The sequence below is a fragment of the Hyperolius riggenbachi genome, chromosome 9, assembly GCF_040937935.1.
Source record: "Hyperolius riggenbachi isolate aHypRig1 chromosome 9, aHypRig1.pri, whole genome shotgun sequence".
NCBI lineage: Eukaryota > Metazoa > Chordata > Amphibia > Anura > Hyperoliidae > Hyperolius > Hyperolius riggenbachi.
The window spans coordinates 251600110-251614455 of NC_090654.1; the positions used below are offsets into that span (position 1 = coordinate 251600110).

Consider the following 14346-nt stretch of genomic DNA (forward strand, 5'->3'; position numbering starts at 1 on the left):
AACAAAAGCATCAGTAGAATGTGAAGTAGTCACCGGATTTACCACAAGGCACTACAGGCACATGTGCGCAAGCCGACAAGAAGGATATCTGCAGGGGTCCCAGCACTGGATCCCCTCTACTGCGAAGCATGGGGTAAGCCTCTTTAGGATCTAGAGGCTTCCCTATCCCAAGGTAAGTAACACGCAGGTACACTTTAAAGGGCATTTTATTGATAACGTGGTGTAAAAATATCACCTAGGAGAAAACTTAGGAGAAAAAGTGAATTGAATAATGCCCTAGGGGAGAGAACTGCCCATACTGAGCGCACATGCGAAGATGCATTTGTTCTCCTGGTACCTTTTGCACACAAAATAAGCGTATGTCAGAACGCGGTCCCTCTTTGGTGCATTTTATGAATTTGGCAGCCATCTTCTCCATGGCATGACATAAATATCAAGTTTAGCCAGCTTGCCAGGCAGGCAGGTCACAAGACTCTCAGACACGACCAATTACATCTCCTCCCACCCTCATCCATTTCAAGGGTAATATGAAAGTGCAGAAACTTTTTGAAGAATGCCTGTATGTTCATTGAACACAATTCATAATAATTATATGCTTCATTTATAGAATTATTCTGTCAGATTGAGTGAAATCTTTACTCACTTGTATACTTTAGTGAATGGGACTCTCCATATCTGGACCCCTTTGACAGGGCCTTCTTTGCCAACAAGCACAGAGACGTTGGTGTTGCGGTATGCATTGTTGCACTGAGCCTGAGTTGGTCCATATGGTCCTTTGGCACCACAAGTGGAAAACCACCAGTATATGTCTTCTTCCTCCTCTGTATAGAACACCAAGGACAGAGCATATCCGTAATTGATTAGGCAAATATTTATAAATATTATTCTCACTTGCATAACGTCACATGCAATGTTGGTCAACCCAGTAATAATCTCTTAATATTTAAATCAGATCATCTGATTAGCGTAGCAATTACAAGTCCTCTCCCTCCCATGGTAGGACAGTGGAAAATACAGCTTGATGTCTATTTAAAGATTGTAAAACTAAAACTAGTTTCTGCTGTATAAAAGAGGAAGGGTGGTAACGGTGGTGATGTGTGTGTGCGTGTGTGTGTGTGTGTGTGTGTGTGGGGGGGGGGGGGGTCAAGAGGGGCCCATGCTAAATTTTGCTCAAGGTCAAGGACCCATTTTGTTTAGAACCAACCTTGAGCAGGCCTTTTGATTTAGTCTGCTAAACTTGTTAGGTAGCCCTGTGCCACTCCCCTCTCCCAGTGCCTTCTTTCCTATGCAGAGTTCCAAGCAGTATGCAGAGTTCCGAGCAGAGAGTTAATAAGAGGTTACCCGGCTCTCGGCATTCCCCTGATAAGATCTCCCTCCAACCGGGGGCATCTCAAGCTACCTAATACTAAGGGGCACCTGTGCCTACCTATGCTGGACATGGGAAGTAGGGTTGAGGTGACAGCTGGTCTAGCCAGCACATTGGTGGTGCGGCGAGGGTTTGTGGAGGGTGAAGTCTAGAATGCGAGACCATCTGTGCCTATTGGGTCCTGTGATGTATATCCAAGCCTGCCTTACACAGAACTGAAGGAGGAACCCTGTAAGACAACACAAACTACAACGCAGGGAGTGTATGGGAGGGGGGGGGGGCAATATATGATCTGGGTGATCATATATTGCCCCCCCCCCTCCCATACACTCCCTGCATTGTAGTTTGTGTTGTGGGTGACCGACATCTTGTTGTAGATTACAGTCATTGACTTACTGAATATCCCTACATTGCTAATCATTTTCCAGTTACTGAAGACAACCAGAGCAGCAGGTAGTGAAAGGTATGCAAATCCGTTACTGTCCTTTGTGCCAGAATTCTCGTCATTGTTGCCTTAAGCTATGTACACACGTCAGATAAATGTTGTGTTAAATGTCCGAACGACAGATATCACCGGACAATTGTTACAAAATATGTAGCCAAATGAGGGTAAACAACAATGATAAATGGCTGATATTCTACCCAATTATTATTTAGTATTTATATGGCGCCAACATATTCCACAGAGTTGTACAGAGTATATTGTTTTGTCACTTAAAGTGGACCCAAATTAAAAATACAAGATTTCAGATATAAAATCTATTTTCTAAATTATAATAATAAATAGCATCCTTTTTTCAGCTGCATGATGGCAAATATAAAATATTTTACATTTATTGGAGGAAACCCTCCCTTCCTTTCATATTGCTGGGACAGAATCCGGCAAACTGGTGGAGTAGGTGGTGTCCGGCAAAGGAGGAATTGCTAATGGCTGACCCCAGTATAACCCTAGTTATGAAAAGAGAAGGGTGAAAAGCATGCACTGAAATGCTCATAGGCTTGAAGGAGTATTTATTTATCTTTGTATGTGTCAGAGTGGTGCAACTAAATATTTTGAATTCAAAAAATGTTTGGTTTAAGTGTCCTTCAGAGGGGCTTACAATTAAATCCCTATCAAAGTCATATGTCTATATTGTGTAGTGTATGTATCGTAGTCTAGGGCCAATTTTAGGTGGAAGCCAACTAACTTATCTGTATGTTTCTAGGATGTGGGAGGAAACCAGAGTGCCCGGAGGAAACCCACACAGACAAAGGGAGAACATACAAACTCCTTGCAGCTGTTCACCTGGCTGGTATTTGAACCAGGGACCCAGCGTTGTAAGGCCACCACGCTGACCCAATCGAACTGGCAGATCAATTCAGACAACTATTGGGCCGATATTATGCTGTTGGCTAAGTGTGTACAATCCTATTCAAATGACATTGTTTCAGAGCATGCCCGCATGTTGTGTTGAATGTCACCTCTGCTTGGGTGCGCAGTATTCAGGACTGGTTCAAGCTCCAATGGGGCTTCTTAACAAAGGAAACCGGGGGCCCCCCTACCACCCCCCCCCCCCCAAGCAAATTCAGCCTCCCATCCGGCTACCCCACCCTTCTCCCCTCAACTCTACTGTGCTCCCCGGGGCCTCTGCATGATTTGCAGCATTGCAACTCCCCTGCTCTTAGCGCACTGCTCCATCCCTGCTGCTTGTCTTCATCCCCACTGGCTGCCTCTTCTCAGTGACCCAGTGCATGTTATTGGAATGAAGGCAGGGGACATGGATGGAGCAGCGCACCAGGAAAGGTGTGTTGCAAAGCTGTAACAAATTGTGCAGGACACCCCGGCGAGCACAAATGGGGGGAAGACCTGTGTGCTAATCACCCTTACAGTGCTGCACCCGGGGACATATGTCCCCCCCTTGCCCACCCATGGGTACTAGCAGCATGGAGGGGCCCAGTAGGGCTCAGGGACCACCCCCTTCTCCTTATTGGTAGCTCTGGCCCTGGCAGTAGTCGAACAACATAATAGTTTAGAACATCAGTGTGTATAAACAACATTGTTTAAACTACGAGTGATATTTTTAATATCACTCGTTTGTGTGGACTGACTTTAATCTAGCGTGTGCACGGACCATTAGTGCAGCTTTAAATGGAGTTTTCTAGTTTTAGATCCTCCTCCCCCCACTGACTTTTCTTTAATTAGCATCACCATTGTTTTCAGCAGGTGTGAGAAAGGAACTGATTAGCCATCTGATTACTAACCAGGCTTCGGCAGGGGGCTCAGGATCTCGTCTTCCCAGGGATCAGTCTCATGTGGTCCCTCCTGTTCTGCAGAGCTGCTTTCTGTTCTTCCTGGCACAACAAAAAAGCATATGCAAACAAGCTTATACTTGCCAAAATGTTACACACTCACAAGGCAGATCAGGGCACGCAGCATGCATTGATTTTGGTAATATAACACACATTCCTTACATCCACACGAGTATCACACTCCAGCTGGGAACTCGGAATTCCACAAGATTTACCTGAATTAAAACAATCTGCAGAGAACGTGATGTTATCGATGAGGATATGGGAGAATGAACTCTTTCCCCATGTGGCCACCAACTGCATGCAGAACCTGAGGGGATACAGCACAGTATGAGGAATAAAGTCTGTAAAGTGTACAGCAACCCTGAAACATGCATGGAGTCTGGCAATACAGAAGAAATCTACATTCGTATGTTCTCACACAAATAGATGGTGCAGGGTCATAGTTAATTAACTATTAAGTGTATCTGAGATGAGAATAAAGAAAGATTTGATACTTACCCAGGGCTTCCTCCAGCCCCATAAGCACCATTAAGTACCTCACCATCCTCCCCAGTGTCTCCATTCTCTGGCTAACTGTCCCGGGAACTGACTCAGCCACGCCAGTCGGGCTCTTCTGCACATGCTCGGAAGACCCCGAACTTGTACGACTGAGCAAGATTACCGGGACAGATAGCTGTATAACGGAGGCACTCAGGAGGATGATGAGGGACTCAGCGGTGCTTATGGGGCTGGAGGAAGCTTTCTTTATTCTCGTCTCAGGTACACTTTAAAGGACACCTGGAGGCTGCCATACTTTTTTCCTTTTAACCGCTTAATGCAAACTGAACTTATATACATGTCCAGCGTAGTTGTGGCAGGTACACCACCAGTTTGTTACTAAATGAGGCAAATGTGGTATCATTTTAACCGTGATGAGTTGTAGAATACGTTTTGGTGTGTTTTAAAGCTAGGACCCACATCACTTAAAAAATAGGTAAGGACAACCTCAATCCAACGTAAAAAGTAATTTTCAAAACTATGATCAAACTTAGGAAAGTTTTAGCAAAACTACAATACCAGTTACCTTGTAGTCCTGTTCATTATTTCTAGCATCAGTAGTGTCTGAATCACACACCTGAAACAAGCATGCAGCTATTCCAGTCAGATTTCAGTCAGAACATCTGATCTGCATGCTTGTTCAGGATCTGTGGCTAAAAGTATTAGAGGCAAAAGATCGGCAGGACAGCCAGGCAATTTGCATTGTTTAAAAGGAGATAAATATAACCCATAGCTCCCAACCGTCCCTCTTTTGGAGGAACAATCCCTCGTTGGTAACTGAACCCAACTCTGTCCCTTTTTTTGTCATTTGTCTCATTTGAAAGAGATTCAGGACTCAAGTACAGGTCTATATAAATATATGTATTTTTCTACCGAAAAAAATTGTTTTACTCTAAACTTTATCCCCTTTCTTTAAAATGATATATTTCTTATTTTCAAATGTTAATATGAAGGAAAATGAACCAGGATAGAAAGGACCATATAGAAATGTTCCCCTCCCCTCAGCTGTACGTCATTTGTGCGCACGTATGATGTGCGGCAGAGGGGAGGGGAACAGAGAAGCAAGTCTACGCATGTGCAGAGTGGACCCGCAGACTTCCTGTTTTTTTTTTATCTCATTGTAAGGTCAGTGGAGCTAAATTTGAAAATGTGCAATATAATCATTGTATTATTATACTGCATTTATATACCACTTTTACAGGGTATATATCCTTGTCACTAACTGCCACCTCAAAGGAGCTCACAATCCAATTTTTGGTGTGATCCAATTATATGTATGTTTTTGGAATGTGGGAAGAAAGTGGAGTACCTGGAGGAAACCCATGCACACATGAGGAGAACATACCAGCTCCATGCAGATGGTGTCCTGGACCAAATTTGAACCAGGAACCTATTGATGCTGGAGATCGAATTTTTAGCATGTTTCATGGTGAAAATAAAGTGTCCATGCAAACCTGTTGTTGAAATGGGGAACCTTGAACACTGCTGAAGACCAGAATCCATTGTCACTTTCATCTTTCTGCCATAACTTAACTTGGCTTGTCCCAGTGTTGTCTTCCAGGGCATACACCACTAGGGTCCCATTGAAGGTGCCAAATATGAGGAACTTCAAACTGAACTAAAAACACAGAATAGGATCTACGTCAAACAAGCAACAAAACTCATCCAATCAAATCATTATAACTTGATGCTACATATCACTTTTCCTAACAAATTTCTTAGGCGTTTTTTTTTCTATCGGTAGTGAAGGCAACCATTTAACTGTCTGTAAGACCTGTGGCCCCAATGGAGAGCTTTCAGCAGCGATTGATGATCACTGACGATCATCAAAGCGCTGCAACAGTGGAACCTTATGAGGGTGGTTCAACTGCAGCGTTCAATCATGGAACGATTGCATAAGTGCTTCCTGCATCATTTTTGGAGCGATCCTGAAGCGATCGCATTGAAGGAATGCAGGGGCAAGTTAAATTCCTTCAAGATCGCCACAGGAATCATGCACAAAATTGCAGTGTTTTGCGATTATAAAATTGCAACCGTTTTCCAATCTCGTAAAAGCACTCGTAGTGGGCCCTTGGCCTTAACTCCCATAGGAAAGAATTTGCAGTAGAATAGAAGTGGCTAGGTAATGGAGGAGAAATAGTAATTCATGTTGGGGGAAGAAAGTTGTGGACAGGGAACAGTTATTTACATATGCTGGATGTTTATGGCTTGGTTATAAAGGAGGTATAGTTTTTAATGTTAAGGGAAAGGGAAGTTTACTGCCAAATTTACCCCTGTGGTCTACACGATTAACCATGCCATCAAAATAAAAACATGGAGGGAAAACCAGTTATTTTATAGTTACTGAAAGGTTATTTGGCTGTGTTTCACTTTGCCTTTTTGGCGCATCTAGTGTACCCCTTTGTGGGTCATCCCTGAACCAATGTACCCTCTATGCCCCTATGCTTTTTGTAAGTACAAATTAAGACATTTTTTTCCTACCTATACTGTGTGTACTACTAACACCCCCCCCCCCCATTCTGTTTCCAGTGGCCTGTCTTTCTGTTACCTGCTACCCAACTTTTTTTTGTATGAACTATGGGTAAATGGTGGCCAAAGCCCAGAACTGGAGGCACAAATAGACTCTAGTGCTGGACTTTCCTGTTGCCCTTTTGCTTCTTCACACTACAAACTGGCACCAGCGTTGTGGTGCGCGTTTCCTCCAAAAACAGGCCTTCAAGGAATACCGCATCAGTACATGGTATTCCCCTTTTGTCATCTGGCCAAACAGAAAGTGAAGCGCGCTAGTGGTCACTTTCTGTTTTGGAAATACAGAAGTGCACTGAAGAGTATTGTAAAAATACGCTTCCGCGTATGCGCGATGCACCGCTGCTGTCATCCTTTTTAAAAATACATAGACTTACATGACTTCCAGCCCGACGCAGATCCCCGCAAGCCTCGCAGGAGCCACATGGTAACATAAGTTACCAAAAGTGCATTAGATAGGGCACTTCCAGTGCAGCATACCGCAATGTGGGGAGTGTGAATTCCCTCATAGACTTTTATTAGGCTGCGGTAGCAGTGCGGGTCAGATGTGGTCACAGCTTTTGCATCTCTGGTTGCTACGCCAATGCCTGCTTGGCAATGAAATTGATGGCACTGAGCCAACATGTAAGTTCTAACAGACCTTATATGGCTTCTTCAAGAGGTGTCAGTTCTCTGGAGCATGCAGACATACCTGGCAGGTTTTATTGGGCACCACAGGAGGGAAATAGTCACTCTGTACACTTGCTGCGCTCTCATTCCACTCACTTTCCACTGGTAGGTAGAGGAAGAACCCTGCAAGGGAACATGGAACAAAAGTTGTATTATTTTATTTATGAAATAGGACTATAGTCCTATCTCTGACACCTCCACTAGCAGGGGTGTAGCTAGAAGTCACTGGGTCCCTTAGCAAAAATGTTGTTGGTGTTTGGTAGCCAGAGTTGCCTTCCAGTTTAAGTAGCCAGAGGTGCCCCCCTAATATTAGTGGTCAGAGGAGCTCCCACCCAGTATTAGTAGTGAGAGGTCCCCCCTCAGTATTAGTGGTCAGAGGAGCCTTCACACCCAGCATTAGTAGTGAAAGGTCCCCCCTCAGTATTAGTGGTCAGAGGATCTCCCACCCAGTATTAGTAGTGAGAGGTCCCCCCTCAGTATTAGTGCAAAAGGTGGATCAGCGCATCACCAGGCCACCTCCGAATGGCCTCCAATCAGAGGTGCGCTGAGCCCCCCCAGAAACTGCAAACGCACCTTGAACCCAAACAGAAGCTCTGCATATACACCAAAAGCAAAGCTGTTAAGTGGGAGCAGCTGACCAAAAATGAATTAAATTAGTACATGGCAAAGAAATGAGCAGCGCTACTTAAAAACAAATAAGTGCCTACCTGCAAGAGCGTGCAAGCCCCACTTGTGGGGTAAAATACACACCTAGCATACACATGACCTGTCTACCACTGAAGGATGTTGGTTTCCTGTAACAGCTTGCATGCAACTTGTTAGGTTCTCGTCCCTCCCACTGCGGAGAAGTCATCCTCGATGGGAGGGGACCTAACACTAAGGCTAGGTTTCCATTTGTGCGGCGGCATGCGTCTTGCGAGACGCGATGCCGGCACAGCTGCTGCCTCTCGCAGCCGAATCCCTCTAGCCGTGCTACGCGCGGCTATGGGATTCGGACAGCTACGCACGAAATTATGCTGCAGGGCCTCAGATTTTTCCTCGGCCACGAATTCGGATGGCTCTCATAGACTTTTATAGGCTGCTGAAATCCATCCAAATTCGTGGGCGGGGAATCGACCCGGATTCGCAGCAGTGGAAACCCGGCCTCACTAAATCCTAACCTATGCATATGCATAGCCTGGGTACGCCACTAAGTAAAATTGAAATTGAAAATTGCGCAAAAGGTGGATCAGCGCATCACCAGGCCGCCTCCGAATGGCCTCCAATCAGAGATGCGCTGAGCCCCCCCAGAAACTGCAAACGCACCTTGAACCCAAACAGAAGCTCTGCATATAAGTTGTTAAGTGGGAGCAGCTGACCAAAAATGAATTAAATTAGTACATGGCAAAGAAATGAGCAGCGCTACTTAAAAACAGATAAGTGCCTACCTGCAAGAGAGTGCAAGCCCCACTTGTGGGGTAAAATACACACCTAGCATACGCAGTAGTGAGAGGTCCCCCCTCAGTATTAGTGGTCAGAGCAGTGGCGTAGCTAAGGAGCTGTGGGCCCCGATGCAAGTTTTACATTGGGGCCCCCCAAGCACTCTATACATAACAATTGATACGGCGCACCAAAACCTGCCAATGGCAACTACAGTGTCAGAGGTGCAAGAAGGGGATGGGGAGCAGTTTGTTAATGATTACCACTATTCAAAGCATCTATAGAAGTGCTTATTATGAGCACAGGACCGATAGAGAGCTAATACTGCAGTTGAGGGAGGGCTCCGATGCGGTCGCTACCTCTGCAACCCCTATTGCTACGCCCCTGGGTCAGAGGAGCCTCCACACCCAGTATTAGTAGTGAGAGGTCCCCCCTCAGTATTAGTGGTCAGAGGAGCCCCCACCCAGTATTAGTAGTGAGAGGTCCCCCCTCAGTATTAGTGGTCAGAGGAGCCTCCACACCCAGTATTAGTAGTTAGGGATGGTCGGAATGCCAATTTCCGATTCCGCGGTAAATCCGCATTCCGCCATTGCCAAATTACCGATTCCGCCTTCCGCTACCAATTTCCGCATTCCAATGCGGAATTTCCGCCGGAAATCGCGGAAATTCCGCCCGACTTTAACATCGATTTTCTCAAAAACTATAAGGTCTTTTTGAAAACTTTTTTTTGCAACTTGTTCAAAAGATTCTGTTTAATAAACCCTGCAAATTTGGTGTTTCTAGGACTTACGGGGGCTTTGCTATTAACTGCTAAAGTCGGCGGATTTTTACTGTAATGTAAAATGCAGAAAATAGGCATATGCAGATTTTCTGCATTTTACATTACAGTAAAAATCCGCCGACTTTAGAGGTTAATAGAAAAGCCCCCTTAAGTCCTAGAAACACCAAATTTGCAGGGTTTATTAAACTGAATCTTGTGAACAAGATGCAAAAAAAAGTTTTCAAAAAGACCTTATAGTTTTTGAGAAAATCGATGTTAAAGTCGGGTGGAATTTCCGCGATTTCCGGCGGAAATTTCCGCGATTTCCGGCGGAAATCCGCCTACCGCACTAGAATTACCGATTTCCGCATTCCGATGCGGAAATGCAATTTCCGATCGGAATTTCGGAAATTGCATTTCCGCGGAATCCGAATGAGCATCCCTATTAGTAGTCCAATCCGATTTTTGGAATGCTTGCAATTTGCCAATCGCAAGATCGACACCGATATAATGGGAATCATAGAGACGCATTCAGATTCAGACTACATTCACAGTGGGATGTTGCGGAGCTGCGCTATAAAGTCTTATAATGTAGCTTACCGCAGTGCAATGATAAGCCTATGGGATGTTCACAGTGCGACATTAGCATTGCACTGTTACGTGTAGCGTTATGGTAACGCATTGCTGCAGTGCATTACCTCTAAACGCACATGTTATCAGGTACAGGAAAGCATACCTTTCATTGCCTGTATGCTTTACTGTACCTACTTTATGCAACGTTAAAGTTGCAACGCAAATTACAACGCAATGCCCCAAAAAAGCCGCAATGCAACTTAACCACTTGCCGACCGCCCACAGCCCATGGGCGGCGGCAAAGTGGACGCCTAAAGGACCGCAATACGCCTTCAGGCGGCGCGTCCTTTAGGCATGCCGGGGGAGCGATCGCGTCATTGATGACGCGCGCTTCCCCCGGCAACTGGCTCCGCCCACCCGCCGTAACATCCCGCCGGCCATACGGAAGCGCCGGCGGGATGTTAACCCCGCGATCGCCGCTACAAAGTGTATAATACACTTTGTAATGTATACAAAGTGTATTATACAGGCTGCCTCCTGCCCTGGTGATCCCAGTGTCCGAGTGACCACCAGGGCAGGCTGCAGCCACCCTAGTCTGCACCCAAACACACTGATCTGCCCCCCCCCCGCCCACTGATCGCCCACAGCACCCCTCAGACCCCCCCCTGCCCACCCCCCAGACCCCTGTTTGCACCCAATCACCCCCCTAATAACCCATCAATCACTCCCTGTCACTATCTGTCAACGCTATTTTTTTTTTATCCCCCCCCCCCCTGCCCCCTGCCCCCTCCTGATCACCCCCCCACCCCTCAGATTCTCCCCAGACCCCCCCCCAGACCCCCCCCCCTGTGTACTGTATGCATCTATCTTCCCTGATAACCTGTCAATCACCCGTCAATCACCCGTCAATCACCCATCAATCACCCATCAATCACCCCCTGTCACTGCCACCCAACAATCAGCCCCTAACCTGCCCCTTGCGGGCAATCTGATCACCCACCCACACCAATAGATCGCCCGCAGATCCGACATCAGATCACCTCCCAAATCCATTGTTTACATCTATTCTCTCCTCTAAACACCCACTAATTACCCATCAATCACCCATCAATCACCCCCTATCACCACCTGTCACTTTTACCTATCAGATCAGACCCTAATCTGCCCCTTGCGGGCACCCAATCACCCGCCAACACGCTCAGATTGCCCTCTGACCCCCCCTTATCAATTCGCCAGTGCATTAATTACATCTGTTCTTCCCTGTAATAACCCACTGATCACCTGTCAATCACCTGCCAATCACCTATCACCCATCAATCACCCCCTGTCACCCCCTGTCACTGCCACCCATCAATCAGCCCCTAACCTGCCCCTTGCGGGCAATCTGATCACCCACCCACACCATTAGATCGCCCGCAAACCCGCCGTCAGATTACCTCCCAAATGTATTGTTTACATCTGTTATCTTCTCTAAACACCCACTAATTACCCATCAATCACCCATCAATCACCCCCTATCACCACCTGTCACTGTTACCTATCAGATCAGACCCTAAGCTGCCCCTTGCGGGCACCCAATCACCCGCCCACACGCTCAGATTGCCCTCAGACCCCCCCCCCCCCTTATCAATTCACCAGTGCATTAATTACATCTGTCCTTCCCTGTAATAACCCACTGATCACCTGTCAATCACCTGCCAATCACCTATCACCCATCAATCACCCCCTGTCACTGCCACCCAACAATCAGCCCCTAACCCGCCCTTGCGGGCAAACTGATCACCCACCCACACCAATAGATCGCCCGCAGATCCGACATCAGATCACCACCCAAGCGCAGTGTTTCCATCTATTCTCTCCTCTAAACACCCACTAATTACCCATCAATCACCCCCTATCACCACCTGTCACTGTTACCCATCAGATCAGACCCTAATCTGCCCCTTGCGGGCACCCAATCACCCGCCTACACGCTCAGATTGCCCTCAGACCCCCCCCTTATCAATTCGCCAGGGCATTATTTACATCTGTCCTTCCCTGTAATAACCCACTGATCACCTGTCAATCACCTGTCAATCACCCCCTGTCACTGCCACCCATCAATCACCCCTGTCACTGCCACCCATCAATCAGCCCCTAACCTGCCCCTTGCGGGCAAACTGATCACCCACCCACACCAATAGATCGCCCGCAGATCCGACATCAGATCACCACCCAAGCACGGTGTTTCCATCTATTCTCTCCTCTAAACACCCACTAATTACCCATCAATCACCCCCTATCACCACCTGTCACTGTTACCCATCAGATCAGACCCTAATCTGCCCCTTGCGGGCACCCAATCACCCGCCTACACGCTCAGATTGCCCTCAGACCCCCCCTTATCAATTCGCCAGGGCATTATTTACATCTGTCCTTCCCTGTAATAACCCACTGATCACCTGTCAATCACCTGTCAATCACCCATCAATCACCCCCTGTCACTGCCACCCATCAATCACCCGCTGTCACTGCCACCCATCAATCAGCCCCTAACCTGCCCCTTGCGGGCAATCTGATCACCCACCCACACCAATAGATCGCCCGCAGATCCGACGTCCGATCACCTCCCAAGTGCAGTGTTCACATCTGTTCTCTACCCTAAACACCCACTAATTACCCATCAATCACCCCCTGTCACTGCTACCTATCAGATTAGACCCTATCTGCCCCTAGGGCACTCAATCACCCGCCCACACCCTCAGAATGCCCTCAGACCCCAGCCCTGATCACCTCGCCAGTGCATTGCTTGCATCTATTCCCCCCTCTAATCACACCTTGAGACACCCATCAATCACCTCCTGTCACCCCCTAGCACACCTACCCATCAGATCAGGCCCTAATTTGCCCCGTGTGGGCTCCTGATCACTCGGCCAAACCCTCAGATCCCCCTCAGACCCCCTTCCGATCACCTCCCCAGTGCATTGATTGCATCTATTTTCCCCTCTAACCACCCCCTGAGACACCCATCAATCACCTCCTGTCACCCCCCTAGCACTCCTATCCATCAGATCAGGCCCAATACAACCTGTCATCTAAAAGGCCACCCTGCTTATGACCGGTTCCACAAAATTCGCCCCCTCATAGACCACCTGTCATCAAAATTTGCAGATGCTTATACCCCTGAACAGTCATTTTGAGACATTTGGTTTCCAGACTACTCACGGTTTTGGGCCCGTAAAATGCCAGGGCGGTATAGGAACCCCACAAGTGACACCATTTTAGAAAAAAAGACACCCCAAGGTATTCTGTTAGGTGTATGACGAGTTCATAGAAGATTTTATTTTTTGTCAAAAGTTAGCGGAAATTGATTTTTATTGGGTTTTTTTCACAAAGTGTCATTTTTCACTAACTTGTGACAAAAAATAAAATCTTCTATGAACTCGCCATACACCTAACGGAATACCTTGGGGTGTCTTCTTTCTAAAATGGGGTCACTTGTGGGGTTCCTATACTGCCCTGGCATTTTAGGGGCCCTAAACCGCGAGGAGTAGTCTAGAAAACAAATGCCTCAAAATGACCCGTGAATAGGACGTTGGGCCCCTTAGCGCACCTAGGCTGCAAAAAAGTGTCACACATGTGGTACCGCCGTACTCAGGAAAAGTAGTATAATGTGTTTTGGGGTGTATTTTTACACATACCCATGCTGGGTGGGAGAAATTTCTATGTAAATGGTCAATTGTGTGTAAAACAAATCAAACAATTGTCATTTACAGAGATATTTCTCCCACTTAGCATGGGTATGTGTAAAAATACACCCCAAAACACATTATACTACTTCTCCTGAGTACGGCGGTACCACATGTGTGGCACTTTTTTACACCCTAAGTACGCTAAGGGGCCCAAAGTCCAATGAGTACCTTTAGGATTTCACAGGTCATTTTGCGACATTTGGTTTCAAGACTACTCCTCACGGTTTAGGGCCCCTAAAATGCCAGGGCAGTATAGTAACCCCACAAATGACCCCATTCTAGAAAGAAGACACCCAAAGGTATTTCGTTAGGAGTATGGTGAGTTCATAGAAGATTTTATTTTTTGTCAAAAGTTAGCGGAAAATTGATTTTTATTGTTTTTTTCACAAAGTGTCATTTTCCACTAACTTTTGACAAAAAATAAAATCTTCTATGAACTCACCATACTCCTAACGGAATACCTTGGGGTGTCT

The 14346-nt window shown here is 46.6% G+C and overlaps 1 protein-coding gene across 3 annotated transcripts in view; it reads right to left on the reverse strand.

Annotated features, from left to right (window-relative positions):
• Positions 1-14346, reverse strand: part of LTK (leukocyte receptor tyrosine kinase) — a 334656-nt gene that overhangs the window by 91771 nt on the left and 228539 nt on the right. For all 3 annotated transcript variants that reach the window (XM_068254290.1, XM_068254289.1, XM_068254288.1), the window contains 5 exons: positions 7413-7513; positions 5650-5813; positions 3871-3965; positions 3608-3697; positions 644-821 (listed from right to left, as the gene is read on the reverse strand). In XM_068254290.1, coding sequence (XP_068110391.1) covers positions 644-821; positions 3608-3697; positions 3871-3965; positions 5650-5813; positions 7413-7513 — 628 coding nt within the window. The remainder of the gene's footprint in view (positions 1-643; positions 822-3607; positions 3698-3870; positions 3966-5649; positions 5814-7412; positions 7514-14346) is intronic.